Source organism: Muntiacus reevesi, chromosome 14 (assembly GCF_963930625.1).
Source record: "Muntiacus reevesi chromosome 14, mMunRee1.1, whole genome shotgun sequence".
Taxonomy (NCBI): Eukaryota; Metazoa; Chordata; class Mammalia; order Artiodactyla; family Cervidae; genus Muntiacus; species Muntiacus reevesi.
This window is the reverse complement of record NC_089262.1, coordinates 32617768-32640952: the sequence shown is the minus strand read 5'-3', so window position 1 is coordinate 32640952 and position 23185 is coordinate 32617768. Positions and strand designations below refer to the sequence as shown.

General features: G+C 38.3%; 1 protein-coding gene across 1 annotated transcript in view; it reads right to left on the bottom strand.

Annotated features, from left to right (window-relative positions):
• WDR70 (WD repeat domain 70) overlaps nt 1–23185 on the bottom strand; it is a 274164-nt gene that overhangs the window by 182541 nt on the left and 68438 nt on the right. Inside the window, exon 8 of the mRNA XM_065905250.1 lies at nt 6026–6179. Within this exon, the coding sequence (XP_065761322.1) occupies nt 6026–6179 (154 nt within the window). The remainder of the gene's footprint in view (nt 1–6025; nt 6180–23185) is intronic.

Below are 23185 nucleotides of genomic sequence, written 5' to 3'. Positions count from 1 at the left end.
TGGAGTATACAGTCCATGGAATTCTCCAGGCAAGAATACTGGAGTGGGTAGCCTTTCCCTTCTCCAGGGGATCTTCCCAACCCAGGGATTGAACCCAGGTCTCCTGTATTGCAGGCAGATTCTTTACCAGCTGAGCCACAAGGGAAGCCCAAGAGTATCATATGAATATGCCCAAGACTCTCTTATAACTTTAGATTTTGTAACCCTGAATGCTCCCACAAGTCTTAACAATTTTTCTCTCACACTATCAATAGCTATTCTAAGCCTTTACTATTCTACATAAGGCCTCATTCCATTTCCCAACACAAAATTAGGAAATGATTCAGTGGCTACATGGTGACACCTTCAATCTCTTATCTAAGGCCAACCACTTGTAAACGTATCTGCATACAAGCCCAATCTCATCCATTTCCAATGTGAATAAATTTCCTCCTCCCACTCAAAGCTAAGTCCTACTCTTATGCTTGATCTCCCTCACTACCACCTCCTTGGGGGACTTTCATTATTACTTAGTATGTATGGTATTTGCAGGACTGTATTAGGTTCCTATTTCTGTGTAACAAATTACCACAAACTTAGGGGCTTAAAACAACTCTTAGTTTATTAGCTAACAGTTTGGGAGGTCAGAAGGCCAGTCACAATCCAGAAAGTTGAATTTTCTGCTCAGGGTCTCAGAGGCTGAAATCAGGTTGTTCGGAGGGCCACATTCCTTTGTGGAGGCTCAAGGGAAGCATTCACTTCCAAGCTCACTCAGGCTGCTTGCAGAACCCAACTTCCTGTGGTCGCAGGACTAAGATGCCTCTATCAGCTGGGAGCTGCTCACAGCATCTAGAAGCTGTGTGCCTTCTTCACTACATGGATTCCTCCACCTTCAAAGCCAACAAATGAGAAACTTCTCTTTTTTTTTTACCTGATTAGACAAAGCCATTCCCCAAAACCTTTGCAAAACAGTCCCTTCTTGACATATACACCCTACTATATGAAAAAGAGATTAACTAATAAGGACCTACTATACAGCACAGGGAACTCCACTCAATACTCTGTAATGGCCTATATGGGGAAAGAAACTAAAAAAGAGTGGATATACGTATATGTATAACTGATTCACTTTGCTGTGTACCTGAAACAGACAGAACATTGTAAATCAACTCTAGTCCAATAAAAAAGTTTTTAAAAAAACAACAGTGGGGAAAAAAATCCCTTCTTGATATATATCTCTTGCTGAAACAGCTAAGAAATAAAATCCTTAAGCTTCCTAGAAGTCAACTGGTTTGATTGTGAAAATAAAGTCTGTGAGGCACACACTTCATTTCTTGAAGGAGCCTTTAGTGTAACTGAATATTCTGACCTTTTGATCTTTCTGAAGTTTTAGCAAAAGGTTATACAGCACACCCTGGGCTTTTTGTCTGTGTCACACTTTCAGAAACAATTTCTTCACTTTAACATTCTTTGCCATATGGATAGGCTCAAAATTAACTAAATCATCTAGTACTCGTTTCTGTTTAACAAGACTTTTCTCAATTTACCTTTTGTTCTCACCTTTTACTATAAGTAGCAAGAAAAAACCAGGCAGTACTTTCAACATTTTGGTTGGAGATCTCCTTGGCTATAGCTATCTATCCAACTTCATCATCCAGGTTCTGCTTGCATATTCAAAGCCCGAAAAGAGAATCCCTCTAGAGTCAAATCCCTCAAATTTTAAAAGCTTTTTTGCCAGGAAGAGATCAATCCCTTTTAAGGGCTCATCTGATTAGGAAGGATCCACTGAGGATAATCTTTCTTTCTTAAAGTTAACTGTGAAGACAATATAATCTAATTGCAGAAGGATCTCATTATACTCATGGGTCACATCCACACTCAAGGAGAGGGGCAGGGAATCTTGGGTGCCACACTGGAATTCTCCCTACAGGGACTATTATGTAGCAATTTTGAAATTACTTTCTATGCACAATAGGAAGTGTTGTTCAGTCGCTAAGTCATGGCCAACTCTTTGAGATCCCATGGACTAGCAGCACACCAGGCTTCCATGTCCTTCACTATCTCCCAGAGTTTGCTCAAACTCATGTCCACTGTGTCGATGAAATCATCCAACCACCTCATCCTCTGTTGCCTCCTCCTCCTGCCTCAATCTTTCTCAGCATCAGGGTCTTTTCTAATGAGTCAGCTCTTCACATCAGGTGGTCAAAGTATCAGAGCTTCAGCTTCAGCATCAGTCCATCCAATGACTATTCAAGGTTGATTTCCTTTAGGACTGACTGATTTGATCTCCTTGTTGTCCAAAGGACTCTCAAAAGTCTTCCCCAGCACCACAATTCAAAAGCATCAATTCATCAGCACTCAGCCTTCATTATGGTCTAACTCTCACATCTGTACATGATTATAGGAAAAACCATAGCTTTGACTATACGGACCTTGAACAAACGAGTAAATACACTGGTGATGCTGAGGACAAGTTTTTCACTGGAGAAGTGAAATACAAATACTGAATGGGGAAAGGCTAGGAAGTTGGATTCAGATTGGATGTATCACAGTGAACTCATGATTTTTTATATATATATTTTGCTTATTCTTTGGTTGGTTGATTTATCCCTCCAGCCCCAACTCTGTCTTCTGAAATATTCTAGAAGATTAACACCTCGGCAACAATGAACATAAGCAGTGCCCTAGCTCTTGATTTGTAAACAGAATTCCCAATTCAAGAGAGCCATGGAATGCTAGAAAAATCAGAACAGAATAGTACAAGGTGAGTCAGGAACATTTTGTTGTGCCAGAATGTAAGAAAGTACCCCCGAAATGATGGGGATATGTCAAAAGGATAGAAACCAGTGTAATGGAGTTTCTATTAGAGAAAAGGCTCTGGAAATATTCAGAATTTGGAAAGAAACACAAAGCATTTTAAATGAATTCATTTTTTAGAGTTATATTTGCAGTTAAAATTACCAGTTACAACTGCTTGAGGAAATAAAAATATACCTAAAATCCACAGTTTACAATATTTTACTCCTAAGAAACAATATTTACCATTAAAAAGACATGACTAAAATATTTCATTTCCAAATAATAAAGGTAATTTTTTGGAGAGGTTTTATATCAGAATAACTACATGTACTATTCAAACATAAACAAAGCATTTGAAAGTACCTTTTTCCCAAAATTCCTTATAAAACTTCTAATCTCCCTAATTAAAGTACAATCATAGAGGAATGGCCCACTAAAATGTCCAAGCGTTATAGAGTCCCCTGAGCCTGTCCTTTCCCACTCTAGCCAAGTAATTATGAAATAAATGGCACAGAACCGTTATTAAAGTTGAAAAGGGCTAAAGGTAAAGTATGGGTCTACAAGTTTAAAAGAATAGAGAAAAACATTCTTTGGGACTTCCCTAGTGGTCCAGTGGTTAAGACTCTGCACTTCCCTTGCAGAGGCCTGGGTTCAATCCCTGGTCAGAGAAATAACATCCCACATGCTGTTGGGAGCCAAAAAAAGAAAAATGCTCTCTGACTGGAAGTAATATACTAAAATTCTGGTTTAGAATAAATGAGTTTTAGATGACAATATAACTACAGTTTTTAAAGTATGTTTTTGAATGGTTTAAGGGTTGATTCTTGTTTATCCTTGTCCTACTTTCCTAGTGGCTTAAACCTGAAGAAGTAATGTCCCATTTTTACAGATAATACAAGCAATAAGTCCTATGAACTGGAGATCAGTGATCTTCATATTCTAAAGAAACAGCAGAACCTGATTTTCAAAGAATATCTTATAAAGAACTTCAATACGGAAAACAGACAAAACTGGAATCTCTCTGGCTGAAGGAGGCCCCCTGTCCCTCACTCCCACTCTGAGGCCTCGCATTCCACTCTACTACATAGCTCCAAACAATACCTTATGTAAAGGTTCTCGTGTGATCAGAAAAAAATGTTTTTCTGATTCATAAAGGAAAAAAGGTATACAAAAACTGAAATCCTAATTGTGATTATATTTGGGTTGTAGAATTATGAGTAATTTTTCCTTTTCAAATTTTTAACAGTCAATAAAAATTACTGTTAAAAACTCAATAAATTAGTTTTTGAAGGTATAAATATAAATACTCTCCCTGTAATGCAATATGTAACAGAAATACATATATATATATATATATATATATATATATCACTAGACGCATACCCCTATAAAAATACACACGTTCACATAAAGATATAAAGAGATAAAAATCCAACAATATAACAATTTAGTAACATAATTAGAAAGGCCTGTTTATATTTGAAGTACATAATGTTTTATCATAACAGATCAGATATATTTAATAGTTTCTTTTAATGCTCTATTGGTTGAACTTTCCAGTAAAGCCACAAGTTATTAATTACTCTTCGAATCAGAAAAAAGTTTTAAAAGTTAAGAAAAAGTGTCCCATGAAATCTGCTTCCTTCAAATAATAATACTTGCATTTCTAAAACCCATCACTCAAGTCAAGGAGTACAATTAAGCTAAAAATAGTATTTCCTAAATAAACAGTCAATTATATTTGCCTCTGAGAAATGGAGAGAGTAAGCATTAACCATGATTTTGAAATCAAAATACAGATAACATTAGACAAGATTGAGAGAGTTAGAGTATTAAGTTAAAATATACAGTTGTTTTTCGCACATTGGTAATTAACTTAATATTTTAATTTCCTATATATCTACATAGCTTTATCCACCTTCACTCTACTTTCCCAATATTTTACTATATGTACCATATACATACTTTTATATATATATATATATATATATATACACACACACATACACTTTTATGTATATATATATATATGTTCAGTCACTAAGTCATGCCTGACCCTTTTGTGACCCCATGGACTGTATGTAGCTCACCATGGGATTTTCTAGGCAAGAATACTGGACTTGGTTGCCATTTCCTTCTTCAGGGGCTCTTCTTGACCCAGGAGTCGAACCCACATTTCTTGCTTTGCAGGCAGATTCTTTACCACTGAGCCACCTATATGCGTGCCTGTGTGCAGTCGTGTCCGACTGCCAGACTATGGACTGTAGCCCACCAGGCTCCTCTGTCCCTGGGATATTCCGTGCAAGAATACTACAGCGGGTTTCCATGTCCTTCTCCAGGGGATCTTCCCAATCTAGGGATTGAATCTGTGTCTCCTGCGACTCCTGAACTGCAGGCGGATTCTTTACCACTGAGCCACAAAATAAGCCCACTTGCATGTGCGTGTCTGTGTGTATGTATGTGTGTGAAACTGAAACTGCAGAAATAGCCAGATACAGAACCAACAGATCCCTTTCGTCTTGAAATTTTCTTGGCTAAAACCTAAATCCACAAAGTCTTAGTTTTTGTAATGTAAGAAGCCCTGAGCAGCTGAAATATTAGTAAGAACTTAGAAACTAGCAAAAAGAACATCTTTTCCTCACATTTTTAAAGAAAAATTGTCTGTGGTAACCATAAACTAAAAAAGAATAAGTTAAATAAGAGTTTTTAAAGCTTTCATCTCTACAAAGTCATTGTTTAAATAAAGTCTGGGATTCTCAGAAAGCTTCAAATCAAACAGATAAAAACAGAACGATTTGAGTGTAAGATAGAGAGGCTGATCTGGAGCACCGTCTGCTTTATTTTCTTATCACCATCACCCTAAAAAAACATCTTTGGTAGAAACTTTAGGGAGGTGATTTTAAGATAAGGGGAGGGAAACTCTAGTGGAATACATCAAGGGAAAAAACCACTATTCAAGTCACCATTTCAATACAATTGCATATAGCATTATGTTTAAGTTATATCTGAATGCTGTTTGAACCATCTAACACACACTGGACACTCAGTGAACAGCCAATAAACAAAAGGAAAGGCATGAGACTGCAACCCTCAGTAGGACTGCGAGCTATTTCAGTAGACTTCAGCAGAGGGCAGTTTGAAATACACTGTATTAATTTATAGCAGAAATTACGGCAGCAACAATAAGCTGTGAGTAAATATGCATGGAATTAACTAAATTCACTAAAATATTCTGGGTCATACTTACCTTGGTATTGGCCATATCCACAATATACTGGTCTCCTTTTATACATTCCATTACTTCAAAACCATCTCTGTCAATCACTTTGGCCTGAGAGCTTCCAGATACAACAAGTATCATGTCTCCCGTGTTACTGTACTGTAATGACTTGATCTGATGGCTACGCAAGAAAAAAAAGAAAATTGTGGTAAGACACAGAATATGTTTATACTATCACTCCATTAAGCACTGTCAGAAAAAAAAACGTCATTCAACTATACAAATTGATAATTCTATAAAATCAGAAGCATCAACCTCAAAAGGGCCCTCAACACCAGTGGCTATCCTAGTAAGCTCTCCTCTCACTCTCCACAGCAATCTATTAAAAACCTCTCTACTTACCTTAAATCTTCAACCCAAATAAATCCCCATCTCTAGTTCTTGCTTCTTCCTGCTTTGTCCCAGAAGAAACATATAAGGACTGCCTCAGTGTGCTCTCATTACTGTTATAAATGTATCTGCTTCTGAACTCTTCCCTTGCTTCTTCTCTTTGATTACAATGATGAAAATGAACCTCTTCCTGCCCAAGGCATATCTACTACCTATATTTTGGATCCCAGCCCTTCCAGTCTCCTTGGGAACCTATGACTAACCTCTCTCCTCTCCCTCTCAGCTAAGCTATCTAAACAAGTTTTCATCTCCTCCCTTATTTCTCTAGCACCCAGGTGGCACTAGTGGTAAAGAATCTGGCCTGCCAATGCAGGGGACACAAGAGACGTGAGTTCAATCCCTGGGTTGGGAAGATCCCCTGGAGAAGGGAATGGTAACCCACTCCAGTATTCTTGCCTGGAAAATTCCAAGACCAGAGGAGCCTGGCAGGCTATAGTCCATGAGTCACAAAGAGTCGGACATAACTGAGCATACACATACACACACATAGAGTATCCTTTTCACCCTCACCACCCCACTGAAAGTGATCCTGCCACTGTGGCTATAGTGGATGCTGTGGTGACCACCCACATCAATCCTTTCAGGACTGAAGTACTCATTCCCCAGCTTCCAGGATTTGATCTGCTGGTGGCTTACAACTGAAGTCTCAGGAATTTCTCTGAGTTGCAGAGAACTTCCTCATCCAAGGTTATGTTACTATCCCAAATGTATCAAATGTGTAACTATCAAATGTTACTATCCCAAATGTATCAAGTGTGTAACATGTATCACATGTTAAACATATTTAAGGACTGGCCAATGTGCAGTAAAATGGCCCAGCCCTCTGGTTCAACTGGAATACCTCAGAAGGGTTATTCCAGCTTCAGATCTCCCTGTGGAGATCAGGTGAGGTTTCTGTCGCAACCACCTGGCAGTTCAGTTCCTCCATCTTCCTAATGCTGTTTTGCTCCCAGCTTCTCTCATAGAAGCCCTCCTCCAGAAAGCGCTGCTCCACTGCTCTCCAGAACACTCCTCAGCAAACCTCCTACATGCAAATCCTGAAGCTTCAAAGTGAGTCTTGGGAGAATCAAACCTGAGAGGGCTGATGTCAAAGTAGACCTATGGAGCTATTCCAAAATAAGATTTTAGAGTGATGTCAGTTACGGACTGGTTAGCAATGAGGACCCTTCTCTGGCGGTACCTAGTCCCTGATGAGCGGCGGCAGTGCAACTGCATTGCTGAAACTGCCGGTGAGAGGGAAGGCACGGGCTGGTGCAGTGTTTCGGGCATTTGAGAGCACGGGAAAAGCAGCAATGGCAAGGGCTATGGAACTAGGTAGCTATGGCTAGGGGCAGTAAATACAATGAAGAACGTAAACGAAAGGCTGAGGATGGTCATCACCAACTAAAGGCTATTGTGTGGAGGCTGGAGTGTCTATCTGGCAGCATATAAAGACAGGGTTATCGCTCTCTCAGGTAAGTGCTGTGCACTCACTGATCCAAAGCAGGTGTTTCTACCTCTATTAGGAAGGAAGACCAAAAGCAGTAGACATTCACATGTAAATCAACAGCAGCATACATTTACATGCTTCAACCAGAGCTATGTTAATTTTCTAGTCCTCTGTCTTAATATAGTCCCAAGGGACCTGGATGACCTGGACAATACAAAGAAATTCATGCTGGTCCCAGATCTCCATGATAGCATGTTAACTGTATCGGGTGAGCAAATTGTGTCAACTACATTGGTTAGACATGCTTTCCAGGAGATGAGAGGTAAAACGTAGAAAAGATCAGGAGACTGAGAAAAGAACATATGGGATGATCCATGTAGACACACAAACAAATGCAGAAATCAAAAATGAAGCTCTTTGTATCACATGTTAATCCCAGAAAGCATCATACTTAAAAGAGGCAATGAACAACCATGCAGACAAAGTGAGTTGGCCGGTTCAGTTGACACTAGCTAGCTTTTGTCCTCATCCACTCTACTCTTAATGCAGTAGGCTCATAAATGAACCGGTGGTGGCGGGAGAAGGGAGGAAAGTCACGCACAGGAAAGAGAAGAGCTCTCAAAGCGGTTTAACCTAACTGCTGCTGAAGGGCCAACCGGCCAGAAACAGAGGACTGTGGTACGCCCCCCACCCACAATCAATACTAGGCTAGTTAATATGCAAAATGTGAAAAATTACAGTCAGTGTACCTGATGCGAAGAGCTGACTTGTTTGAAAAGACCCTGATGCTGAGAAAGATTGAAGGCACGAGGAGAAGGGGACGACAGAGGATGAGATGGTTGGATGGCATCACTGACTCAATGGACATGGGTTTGGGTGGACTCCGGGAGTTGGTGATGGACAGGGAGGCCTGGCGTGCTGCGATGCATGGGGTCGCAAAGAGTCAGACACGACTGAGCAACTGAACTGAACTGTACAGGGAAAGACAGAGTGGGAAAGGCAGAGTAGGTACAAAGGGGGCAAGAATAAATATTTTAAATCGAGTGGTCAGGAAGTAAGTGACTAAAGTGTCTTATCAGGTAACTGAGGAAGTAAGTTATGTAGATATTATCAGGAAATTACTAGAAAAGATTTGCAGCAAAAGAATACTTGGTATATTCCCAGTGTGGCTGTAACAAAGAGAGCAAAAAGAATCAAAGTTAGAGACACGGTAAGAAGGCAGCAATTAGGCTGGTGCAGAGAGCCATTTAAGCCACCAAAAGGACCTTGGTTTCACTCTCTTTGGAAGAAATGAGAGGCAATCCAGCAGACCATTATAAAGTGAGAAATGACACAACCTGACCTACCCTGTACAAAACCACTTTTTTTGTGCCTGGACCTTTCATAGTCTGAGGTCTATGGAGCCCTTCTTAGCATGTTTTTTAAACACATTAAAAAAAAATACACCACATACACCATGGAAATCATTTATAAAGAACTAACGATAAAAATATATTTTTAAATTTGTGACATAATATGTGAGTTTCTAGACTAACGTATCAAGTAGCTATGCCTAGAGGCAGGTCTAATAACTACTGTAATTTCAAAGCAGTTATGAGCAAGAAAGTGGAAGTGAAAGTGAAAATGTTAGCCACTCAGCCATGTCCAACTCTTTGCAACCCCACGGTGTATAGCCTCTGTCCATGGAAATCTCCAGGCAAGGATACTGGAGTGGGTAGCCGTTCCCTGCTCCAGGGGATCTTCCCCACCCAGGGACCGAACCTGGGTCTCCCGCACTGCAGGCAGATTCTTTACCATCTGAGCCACCCAGGAAGCATCTGTAACAATGGCAATGTGTTATGAAAATATCTGAAATCTGCAGGTATACCTGTGACTTTGTTGTCTACTTTTACAATTAAAGGAAGTGCTAAATTTCAGCTAGAGCTTAGTGAGAGGAAAGAAATTATTATTCAGGTTCACAGAAATTGGGAGAACCAGATACTGACCTTCTAAGCCAAGCCATAGAATTTTAAATAACCATTATTAATAAATTAAATGACAAGGTAAAATTTTATATTTGTTGTTGCTATTTAGTTGCTAAGTCACGTGACCCCATGGACTCAACATAAACCATGAGGTCTTTCATGACCCCATAGACTACAGCCCAACAGGTTCCTCTGTCCGTGGAATTTCCCAGGTAAGAATACTGGAGTGGGTTGCCATTTCCTTCTCCTGAGGATTTTTCCAACCCAGGGATCAAACCTGCATCTTCTGCATTAGCAGGTGGATTCTTTACTACTGAGCCACCAGGGAAGCCTAGTAGAAAGAATTCTCAAAGAATTCTGGAGTATACACACACACAGTACTCAACCATAAAAAAGAACAAAATTTTGCCATTTGCAACAACATGAAGAGACCAAGAGGGTACTATGCTTACTGAAATATGTCAGACAGAGAAAGACAAATACTATATGTTATCACTTATATGTGGAATCTAAAAATAAATAAATATAATGCAACAGACTAAGAGATATAAAGAACAAACTCATGGTTACCAGTGGGAAGAGGGATGAGGAGACAGGCAAGATAGGGGCAGAGGATAAAGAGATACAAACTACTATCTAGAAAATAAATAAGATATGAGGATATATGTACTATATATATATATATATAGTACAGCATAGGGAAGAGCACCAATACTTGATAACTTTAAATGGTATATAATCTATAAAAATATTGAATCACTATCTAATAAAACTGAAACTAATATTATAAATCAACTATATTTTAATTTTAAAAGACAGGTAGAAAAAAAAAAGCAGGTAGAAAATCAAATTAATAATCAAAGCCCAAAATATAAAATTTCTCTATCAAAAATAAAAATGATCACATTTTTTTAAAGCTGTATTCAGCTATAGTGTCCTCTATGAATGTAATTCTATTGCCAGAAAATTAATTAAATTCCTTGATTTATCCTAACAGCCCAAACTCAAAATAAAATTGGCTTCAACAGTAAAACAATTTTAAGAAAATGTTAGGTCGTTTAGTCCAATTTACTTTCTAAGTCTATAATTTTAAGGCTGAGAAATAAATAGGTATTTCATTTTAAAAAACTATTAATTCACAATAACTGTGTCTTCTAAAAATAGAATATACACAAAAAGTTAGAATTCTGGTATGTTTAGTTATGGCTGAGTAAGGTTATTCCTCCTGGTTGGTTACCAAATCCAAATCAGATATTTACCAATGAAAGTGCTTTTATGCACAGCCACCACTAACTAGAGACGGCTGCTCAAAATTTATACTGTTTCTCCTAAAATGATGAAATGCTAGCTGATAGTATCTGAAATATTTATTCTGCAAAAAGTCATTCTTAATGTACAAATTCAGAGTACTGACTCCAATGGCAAAGATAATTCAAACAAAGATCTGAGTGAGCTCTGAGGTTATAATATGTGACAATGTGAGGGATTTCACCACAATCCCCAAGATCAGTGCGTCAAGGTAGGTGAGAAATTGAAGCACCCAAACTAGATGCTCATGATAAAGGAACCTACAGACGTGAAGGAGAGGCTACTGCCCAGGGTCCCTCCTTCCTATAAAAGAAAAGTCTCTCTGGCCTTATGACATCCTTTCTGAAATATTGGGAAAAAATGAGGTCCTCAGCAAAATTCTGACCAGAGCCCCAAGTTCAAATTAAGTCTGTAAGTAGGCATCAATACTAATAAAATATAAGGTCACTTGTTTGACCAAATGTGTCAGCTGTTCATTTATTCCCTCAACTCCAAATTCACCCTTCACTGCTTACTCTGCAAAAATGGATTTGGGCCCTTTAAATATTTTCCCTATGCCAACTGGCACGATGCTAATCTTGTCCTTAGAGAGTGCTAGAAAGGCATTCCAGGAGAAAGGGGTTTTCCTCCCTGGAGCTTGTGTGTTCCTCTTTGTAGGTTCCTACACCACACATGGCTTCTCCAGTCTCCAACCCCTGCCATTGATGCAGTTGCTCCAAGACCAGGCTCGTGGAGTGCACAGCAATCAGTAGCCAGTAGCACCCAGCAGATTCCCTGGTACTTCCCTCAGTCAGTTTTATATCAGAGTGGTCAAGTGAAACAAGTTTCTGGCAAGTACTCCTGTCACAGAAACTTCTTTATCATTTAGTGAGCCACAGCCTTGCCCTCTCAAATAAGGTCTAAATCTCAATCCTGGAAGCCTCCTCCTTAAACATCCTATATGCTAAGAGTAAGGCTGCTTCTCTTATTTGCTATTCCTATATTCTTCAGAGTTCACTTTACTTTTTAGTAGCCAATCCCTCATTACACCAATTCCATGATACAGTTAGTATTTCGTTATAGTATGCTTTCCCTGTTCAAATTACTGTGAATTCTCTCTTAATCAGCCTCTGACTTACCAAAATCTCAAGTTATATTTCAATTAATATCAGGAACTGAGACAGCTATAGGCCATTTAGTCCAAGTTTTTAAATATATGAACAAAAGGGTCAGAATTTTGATGATTAGTCAGCTAAGACTGCTAAACCAAAGTCTATAAAGAGAGAACAGAATGAACCAATTAGATCACAGGGTGTATCTTTCTTAACAGCATTCCCATTTGGAGGAAGTCAATTTTCTTCAAGAACCACGACAGATCAAGTACTTTAAGCAACAACTTTGTTTTTTTCTGGTGAACCATTTTTGTTTCCAAAGGGAAATGAAAATCTAAAGAACATAGCAAAATTTAAGAAGACAAGGTAGTAGAAACAGTTCAACGGCTCCATTTCTCTGACAATCTATTTTACCAAATTGCTCTATTTACATTTGGAAGGAAATACAAAATTTTACCAATTCCACACTAATACTCATCTTAGTTTCACAGGAAAGCCTAACATTTTCCCTCTGTCTCATTTTATGTGCTCTCTTTGCCAACACTGAAATGAAATGTTCAGCATCAAGCTCACCATTCCTGTCCCACTTTGCTCTTAATTCTGCTAGCCACAGAGTTAAAAGGACAGGATTAAGAGTCATTAGACACAGTACTAAGGAGAATTAAAGGGCTTGTTCAAGGGGCGTAACATCTGCTCCTCAAATTCCTGCCTAAACAACTAAGATTCCGATCAAAGAGAAGAGAGGGAAAGGCAATCTGACAATAAACTGGAGTCATGAGGAAGTGAATGTTCTCTCAGGGAGTAACTCTGACACCAGAGGAAGGCTTAGTGACATTGCACAATTCTTTCTGTGAAGTTATTCATGGGGCAAGTGGGAATATACGAGTATAAGTGGAGGGGAGTGGGGAGGTGAAGATTGAGGATCCTTTTAAGTAGTTTTTGCTCTGCTAGCAAAACAAGCTGGGACATGCAAGACAGATAAACACAGCTGTTTGGGGCTGTCACTTGGGGCTCAGGAGCCAAGGTGTCCTGATATAGTGAAAAGCGCGCCGGAATGTGAGTCAGGAGGCCCGCGATCCAAGTCCTCAGTCTATTGCTAACTAGCTGTGTGGCGATGAGCAAGCCCTTTGGCTTTGCAAGATTCAGTCTCCCCATTTCTTTCCAAATTAGTAGATGAACCAGATGAGAGCGCTATGCAGAGAAGCTCCGGAGACAGCGTTCATGTACCGCTGAGTCCCGGTTTCCTCCACTGAAAAACCTAGAGAAGTAACACCTACAGGACTGAGATGAAGATTAAAAATAAGACGCATTTAGCACAGTATATGAAATAAGTAGTTGCTATTTTTACTACTTCTTTACTTCCAAGGGCTCTTTAAGATTATTTGAGGGGGATAAAATCTTGATAGCTAACTGTAATGAACACATTTGAATCAAATACATGGAATATTTCAAATTCATTACAAGACAAGTTAGTATAAGTTTAGCATGTGCTTTAATTACTATTAACCAAAGTGTTCAAGAGAAATATCCTTACATCTTTTTTCATTTTTTGCACCCACTCACAAAACTCAAGTGCTATGCCAAATATAACTACTACTATGTTCTTGAAAATGAGAGGCAATAATAGAGAAAATGTAGTTTCAGATTGGCATGCCATCTTCCTACAGAATTTGATGAAATTGTCTGTTCCTTCCAGGTATGTAAAATATATTATCTAGTGCTTGGAACAGGACAAGAAAGTGAGAAACATGAGACAGAATATCAACGGTTTCTGTATAAAAATATCAAAAAACACTAATATATTCTATGCGGAAATAAATCTCCAGCTATTCAACATTTTAGCTTTTACACTTAACAAGAGATTTCCAATGCAAAATTAATTAGGAATATATCACCTATTGGCTTAATATACTAAATGTTAGGAAGCCAGTAGTAACTTTACAAAATAATATATCTGTCGAACAAAACTAAGGCCACAGAAAACATCTATCCAGGAATAAACACTAAAGCTAATCAATAACTCTCCCATTAAAATGTATATTCTTACTTATAAATGTGATAAAATTACTCTGTCACTCAAGTGCAGACTATAAGTTTTATGATTTTATATGATCTCACAAGCAAGCTCCATGGTAAAAGACAATGAACCTAAATATTTAAACAGTACATTTTCGTATCTTCTGAGGATTAGAGAAATACGATCAAGAACAGCCAACCAATGAGGATGATTAGCAAAAACTAAGTCCTTGCTCTGATTATTCCTAACAGCTTGCTTTATGATATGTCAAGAATAACTCAAGTCTCAATTCTAACAGCAGAACAACAGGAGCTCAGCATTTAACAAAGTATAAAAGGTGCTAAGAGAGCAACTATGGGAGAGCCCTAGTTTAGACAGCCTCTCTAGAAAAGCAACATTTTGGTGTAACCTAAGCATACAAAGAAGTTAACCATGTTTGTGAGTAGGGAGCAGGTAGCAACCCATAGATAGAGCATTCTAAGCAGGAAAAAAGTCTTGTGTAAAATCCCTCAGCCATTTTGTTGAAGAAAATTCAAAAAAGAGAAGTGGGGCGAGGCCAGATCACATAGGATTTTACAAATCATGGCAAAGCATTCATCAGTTTCAGTAAAAATGCATCAGAACTGTATTAAGCAGTTTGGCGGGTTTGGTGAGGGAAAAGAGACTGCAGCAGTGCTCTCAGTGAGATTTAACCAAGGAAGATGCTGGAGTTGAATTCTGAAGGAGGAATCTGGAAGAAACTGGAGAGGCAGGAAGCACATGGAGTATAGGTAAGGATGAAGAAAGGACCAAGTACAGGAGAAGGAGGGGAGAAAGAGGGGACAATGAACTAACTGCAATAAAACTTCATGTTGTGAAGTCAGACATAAAGATAATGACAACGATAAAGTCCTTTGAAGTTCAGGAGAAGAATAAAAACATAAGACTAGAAATTAAGGATTTTTGAAAGATCACCCAAGAATGTTAAAATGTCAATGTAGGGGAGAACCTGAAGACAGAGCATAAAGAATATAAAGACAGGGTCCTTGGGACTTCCCTGGTGGTCCAGCGGCTAAGACTCCATTCTTCCAATGCAGGGGGCCAGGGTTCCAACCCTGGTCCAGAAACTGGATCCAACAAACCACAACTAAAAGATCTTGCATGCTGCAAATAAAAATTATACATGCTGCAACTAAAAAAAAAAAAAATGCTCTGCATCACAAGGAAGACTGCAGATCCCACATGCTGCAACTAAGACCTGGCACAGCCAAATACATCACTAAATACTAAAAAAAGAAAAAAAAAAAAAAAAGGAAGGTCCTTCTCAAAAAGAAGAGCTATAGAAGATTTGTACAAATAATAGCTGCCAAGTTATGCATTAGATTTCCCTAATCCAAATATCAAAAGAAATAACCTCAAAAAACATATCAATAGGTAGAAATATCAGAATTAGAAACTGAAAGACCTGAAAGATAGAAATTATCCAGAAATTTTTACAGAAAAGGACTAGAGTGATTAGAAAAATACCTCCCCAAAAGAGTACAACAGCTTCATATGAAAATATCCCACAAATCAAGAATTCATACGGAAATACATTCTCAAAGTAGAGAGACTGCCCTAATGAAAACAGTTATCACATTAGGTAGCTAGCAGCTAAAAAGGATGTTCAAGAGATGACACAGGGGTTGACAAAACAAAGATGGACCAACTAGTCAGAACTCTAACAAACTAGCTTCCCGGAAAACAGAATATGCAACACATGAAGTGGAAACTTCCTTGAGAGGATTATTCCTAGACCCAAGTCCCTCGAAACTCCCTTGGACCAGAGGTTTGTTCCACTAGCTACAAGCTCTTCTTTAAGGAAGTGAGGAGACTCAAGAAGAATCTATTCACAGCCTCTCTGTCACCAGGCAAGGAGAGTAAAATAAAAAGGATGAGATTCTAGACATAAGATCGCAAACTTTCACCGTAAAGGGCCAGATTGAAAACATGTTAAGCTCTGCAGGCCATACCCAATCTCTGTCATGTATTCTTTCTCGTTGAATTCTGTTTTACAGTCTTTTAACACTGTATAATTTTTAGTTCAAGTGTCAAACAAAGAAAGTCCAAACCAACTCTTGTGTTTAGTCTCTCAGTCGTGTCTAACTCTTTGCAAATCCATGGACTGCAGCCCACCAGGCTCCTCCATGAAATTCTCCAGGCAAGAATGCTAGAGTGGGTAGCCATTCCTTTCTCCAGGAGACCTTCCTAACCTGGGGATCCAATCTGGTCTCCTGCATTGCAGGCAGATTCTTTACTGTCTGAGCCCCCAGGGAGGCCCTACTAAAGCAAATCTACTATTTGCGTGTGCTGTGCTAGGTCGCTTCAGTCGTGTCCGTCTTTTGAGACCCCATGGACTGAAGCCCACCAGGCTCCTCCGTCCATGGGATTCCCCAGGCAAAATACTGGAGTGGGTTGCCATTTCCTTCTCCAAGGGATCTTCCCAACCCAGGGATGGAACCCATATTGCTTATGTCTCATGCATTGGCAGGCGGGTTCTTTACCACTAACGCCACCTGGGAAACCACCTATCCTTCAGTATATACAAAAACAAAAAACAAAAACACAGCCAGGAACTAGATTTGGCCCTTCAATCAAATTTGGCAGGCAAATTTGCCTGCCAATACAGGAGACTTAAGAGATACAGGCTCAATTCCTGGGTCAGAAAGATCTCCTGGAGGAGGGCATGGCACCCACTTCAAAATTCTTGACTGGAGAATCCCATGGACAGAGAAATATGGGAGGCTACAGTCCAAGGATCATAAAGAGTCAGACATGACTGAAGCGACTTTGCATGACCACAGTTTGCTAACAGCTGTTGTATAGTATAAAACACAAAGAACATACCTACAAAATAAATTTTTAAGGAAAAAGAACACATATTCAGACTGTCATTGCTGCATTGTAAAACTAAAATTCAAGAAAGCATATCCATTGCTATTTTATACAATGCTGCAAAAAATAAACTTGTCCCTGGGCTTCCCTAATGGCTGAGTGGGTAAAAAGTCTGCCTGCAATACAGGAGACACAGGAGATGGGGGCTCAAACCCTGGGTCAGAAGATCCTCTGGAGGAGGAAATGGCAACCCACTCTAGTATTCTTGCCTGGAGAATCCTATGGACAGAGGAGCCTAGCAGGCTACTATCCATGGGGTCACAAAGAGTCAGATATGACTGAGCTACTAAGCAGACACAGGGTTCCTTGGTCATTTCCATGTGTGGATATATCTGTCAGAGAAGCTCCTTAAATTGGGCTCCTGAGTCAAAGAGTATATATCCATGTTTATAATTCAGAAGATAACACCAAATTGCCCTCTATAGAATGGAACTAATTTACACTCCAGGCAACAATGCCTGAAAGTGCTTATTTCTCCAGATCTTATCAACACAGTTTACATTTTACATCTTGACAGATATTATCAAATTGTTCTTTAGAAAAACAGCTTAATAATTGATATCCCACCCTTTCTTTCTCCCCAAATTTGTCTTCTTGCTACATAGGATAATAGAGATCTGTCTCATCTTTGCCCATCTTACAGGGGGATTTTCATTTTTTTCTTCAATTGTTACTGAAGTTGAGTACAATGTTTATTAGTCAGTTGCATTTCTTATGCTGTTATCTGTTGTTTTCTTTGAAATTTTTAATTTTCATATATTTCTCTTTATTGATTTGTAGAAACTCATGTATTATGTATAGCTAGCAGCCCACTGCTTTCAAAATGTATGTCAACTTTTTATGAGCTTATAATCTGTCATTTAATTTTGCCTCTGTTAGCTTTTGTTTTCTAAAGTATAACATACCTTTTTAATTATAAAAGCAATTCATGCTGTTTTGCCATATTATAGAAAGTAGAAGTTCTTCATTACTCCTATGTAATTTTATGTCCAATCCCAAGATGGAATCTCTTAAACTTTCCTTTGTAACAGAAAGACAGAAACATATAAGCTGCATATTATAAAAATCAGATTTGTTTGAATACTATTTTTCATTTAATAAATATTTGTGGAAATCTTCCTATTTATAAAAGTTTCCAGAAAATATGGTTTATACTAACAAAAGCAGAAAATAGGCAAGGACAGACAGTGATATTTAAAAGCAAATTAAAGCAGCTCTTCAAAAGACACTATTCTGAAAATGAAAAGCAATATACAGACTGAGAGGAAATATTTGTGATAAACATATCTTATAAAGAACTTTATAAACCAATCCAAGAAAAGCAACTAAACTTTAGAAATGTACAAAAGATTTGGACACTTCACCAAAGAAAATAACACAAATAAGAACAAAAAAGGATGCTCACCAGTCATCAGGAAAATTTAAGTTAAAACTCAACTATACAACACCTACAGGTTTCCCCGGTGACTCAGGGTAACAAATCTGCCTGCAATGCAGGAGATATGGGTTCGATCCCTGGGTGGGGAAGATGCCCTGGAGGAGGGCATGGCAATCCACTTCCGTATTTTTGTCTGGAGAATCCCACGGACAGAGGAGCCTGGCGAGCTACAGTCCAGAGGGTCGTAAAGAGTCAGACACGAATGAAGCAACTGAGCAAGCATGCATGCATGTAACACTACACATGGAAAAGAGTGGCTAAATTTTGATAATACCAAGTGCAGGTAAGCATGAAATGACTAGAATCCTTATACGCTGCTCCTAAGAAAGTAAAAATGGTTCAGCACTTGGGAAAAGTTAAGCAATTTCTTATAAAGTTAACACACAAAATGCATATGGTCCAGTAAGTCTCTCTTAGGTATCTACCCAAGAAAATTAAAACATCTGTCTACAAGAAGATCTATATGGAAACATTTATAGCAGTCTGATTCATAATACCTGGAAACTAGAAGCAATCCAAATGTCTATCAGCTAGTGAACAGATAATCTGTCTGATGTATATTCATACAACAGAATACTACAGAACAATAAAATGGGGGAAACACCGCTGATAGAGGCAACAACAAAATCAGATCAGTGGTTTTCTAAGGGTCAGGAGACAGGAAAGACTGCAAAGTCACTAGAAGGAATTCTCTGGGATAGCAAGAACATTCTATAACTTGTGCTTAGTCATAATATCACCACTACCATGTGGTGGTGGTGATAATATGACTATGCATTTCCCCAAACTCATAAAACTGTACACTTAAAAAAAATGAATTTTGGTGTAAATAAATTATACCCCAATAAATGTGATATTAAAGAGCTAATAATCTTTAAAAGTTCATTAAAAACCATGAAAAACTAAATCAAAACAGTAAGAAATTAGTAAAGTAGACTGATTTAAAAGATTCTCACAGACTGTAGCAAAAAAAAAAAAAAAAGATAAAGAGAACTAGGTCAGAAAGAAGAAAAGGAAAATGGAGAAGAAATAATAGATCTGGATAGCCAGTAGGCCTAAAAGAAAATTAGGACAGAAATAGCTTAAACAATAGCCTAAATGTTTAGAGATACAATCCAATCTTAGGATACTAACAAAATCTTAGTAATGGGAAGTAATACATAAAAGATAACAATGTGTGAGTCTGTGTACTGAAATTCCTTCATGCTAAACAATACTAAGATAATAATTATTTACAGTGCATCACTAAGCACCCAGCACTGAGCCACACATTTTGCATACATTATTCATCAATTATTATCACAAGCCCAAAGAAATGGAATTATTTTATTTTGCAGGGAAAGAAAGCAAGGGTCAAAGTGATCACACTTGCCTAGTCACACAGAAAATGAATTGGTAAAAGCAGAATTCAAATGCAGATTTCTACGACACTGAATCTTTGCTCTTATCCATCATGCACACTGACTCTAGATTAGTTGAAGAAGTGAATTTAATATAAATCAGTTTGCTACAGAAAAGAAAGAGGGAGAGGAAATATTTCGACAGAAGTCTGGGAGAGTAATGAAACTTCCTTCTACCTCCATGATAACTGACAGATAGGACACAAGGTCAGCTGCTTAAGCAGAGCATCATGCCAATGACCAGAGCAATGACTCACCCGTTAGATTTCTCGTATAGAAATTTTTACATTGCTGAATCAAGCATTCACTCAGGAAGACGAAATATTAATTAACGGTGGATTTTTTTTTTCTTTGAACTCTGGAACTATTTAATCAAAAGAAGAAACTAACAGATATATGCCAAGGACTACAAATGCCACTTTAAAAAGTAGAAATCACAGTTCAGGAGCAGTCACTTTTAATATAAAATGAATGGAAATGATAAGATGCATTAAAATTCGTTAAGCAGTTACCTTGAGATTATATATCATATTATTTAGCTCATAAAGAGCAAAACATACCAACCCGAGACCTGAAGTCCAATGCATCATAACAATGCAGAGCCAGAGATTTCAAAAACTGCCGACTCCTTATTTACCCTGAACTGATATGGTTTAAGTTAAAATTTTTCAATTTTACTGGAAAAGAAATTTTATACTTCCTTTCTTTTTGGAAAAAAAAAAGGGGGAGTACATCTTGGTGGAAATGCCTTCTTATTCTACACAAAAAGATATTTGTGGAGAAAAACATGAAAGCATTCCATTATTTACTACTTATTTAATGAATAACTAGTTCTTACTATATGACAGGCACTATTCCAGGTATTGAAATACAAGTAAACAAATATAAAAAACAGGTCATTTCTGCTGTAAAGAAAACAAACCAGAACAGTGCATAGAGTAGGTGGTGGTAGAGAGGTGGGAAAATGAGCTACTTTTAACAGGATTATTAGGAAAGGTCTCTGAAGAGTTGCCGACATCTGAGACACAACTCAAGAGGTCACTGGATTTTAGTCAATGAGATAAAATACACAAATTGTGTAAGTTGACGACAGAGAGGGTTAACAGAAACCCAGGAAATTAAGCAAAAAAAAAAAAAAAAAAAAAAAATTCCTTAAGCTTATATAATATTACAATGAAAATATCTGAAAATATCAATATATTCAGGTACACAGCATATATATCAAAGAATACTAACTGTACTTAACCACACATCTTTCACCTCATAGTAAAGCTTTCTGGTGATGCACACAATCCCACACTGACCTCTACACAGAGCATGTCAACAACCTCCTTTCTAATTAGTAAACCACAAGAAAGTCCTGTCATTCCCAAGACTATCCTGACATACCAGGAATAACTTTTGTGATTTAATTAACCTACTAACTCTTGGCTCAGTAGTAAAGAATCCGCCAGCAATGCAGGTGACGCAGGTTCAGTCCCTGGGTCAGGAAGATCCCCTGGAGGAGGGCATAGCAACCCACTCTAGGATTCTTGTCTGGAGAATCGCCATGAACAGAGGAGCCTGAGGCTACAGTCCATGGGGTCACAAAGAGCCAGACATGACTAAGTGACTGAGCACACACACATGCACTAACTCTACAAATGAAGTTATCCTGTAACTTTTTCTTTCTTATTGATGATACCCAAGATTAGTTGCAAATAAATAAAAGCTCGTTATGCAAGACTGAGTGTGAATATATAACGAGGCTTCTTTTTCTAACAACTCTTATCAAAGTATAGATTTGCAATGACTATAAAAGCAAATACTGATCACTCCATACCCACAGGAATGATTATCATCAAAAAGACAAATACAAATGCTGGTGACCAATGGTTAGTCCAATGGTTAAGGACTCACTGCCCAGGGCCCCAGGTTTAATCACCAGTCAGGGGCTTCCCTGGTGGCTGAGAGGGTAAAGCGTCTGCCTACAATGCAGGAGACCTGGGTTCAATCCCTGGGTCGGGAAGATCCCCTGGAGAAGGAAATGGCACCCCACTCCAGTACTCTTGCCTGGGAAATCCCATGAATAGAGAAGCCTGGTAGGCTACAGTCCATGGGGTCGCAAAGAGTCAGACACGACTGAGCAACTTCACTTTCAGGGAACTGAGATCCCCCATGCTATGCAGCATGTGGGTGGGGGGATGGTTGGTAAGAATGTAGAAAGACTGAAACCTTCTATATTGCTCATGGGAATTTAAAATGGTATAGCCACTTGGGAAACAGTTATTTTCAAGTTATTAATATGTTAAATATAGATTTACATTATGACTTAGCAATTCCCAATTTATGTTAAAAGAAATGAAAACATACGTTCATTAAAAGACTTGTTACACAAATGTTCAATAGCAGTATTATTCATAATAGCCAAAAACTGGAAACAACCCAAACGTCTTGCCAAATGGTGAATGGGCAAACAAAGCATGCGCGCACTCGCACTCTCTCTCTCTCTCTCTCCATATATATATATATATATTCATATATATATACATACATATATATATATATAAAGAATACTGGTCAACCATAAGAAGGAACAAAAGTCCTGATGTATGCTACAACATGGGTGAGCCTCAAAAATATTCTGCTAAGGAAAAGAGGCCAGATGCAAAAGATCACATGTTAGATCACAGAAGAGATCACATATGGTTCCATTTATCTGAGACATCCAGAAAAAGCACACCTATAAAGCAGATGAGTGGCTGCCTAAGGCTGGAGATGGAAATGGACAGTGACCACAAATGGGAAAGAGGTTTGTTTTTAGAGTGATGGTAATTAGATTGTGGTTGCACAACCCCATTGTTAGAAACTACTGAATTGCAGGCTTAAAAAGAGTGAAGTTTATGGTATATAAATTAAACTTCAATAAACTGAATTTTTTTAAGTAAATACTAAAACAAAAGAAACAAAGAAATTCAAATTAATTTTAAGATGCTGTTTGCTGAAACAGTATTATAAAGAATGAAACAGCCTCTCTATTGTGAGATAAACTGATTACGGCCCTCGGCCATAGCCCTCTCATCTGCCATCAGATGAGCAAGTTAATGAAAGCTTGCTTCGTGCAAGCACATCACTGTTTTACTGAGTTATAGTGATGACTCAATCTTCCCACCAATTGTCTCTATTATAACTACTTTG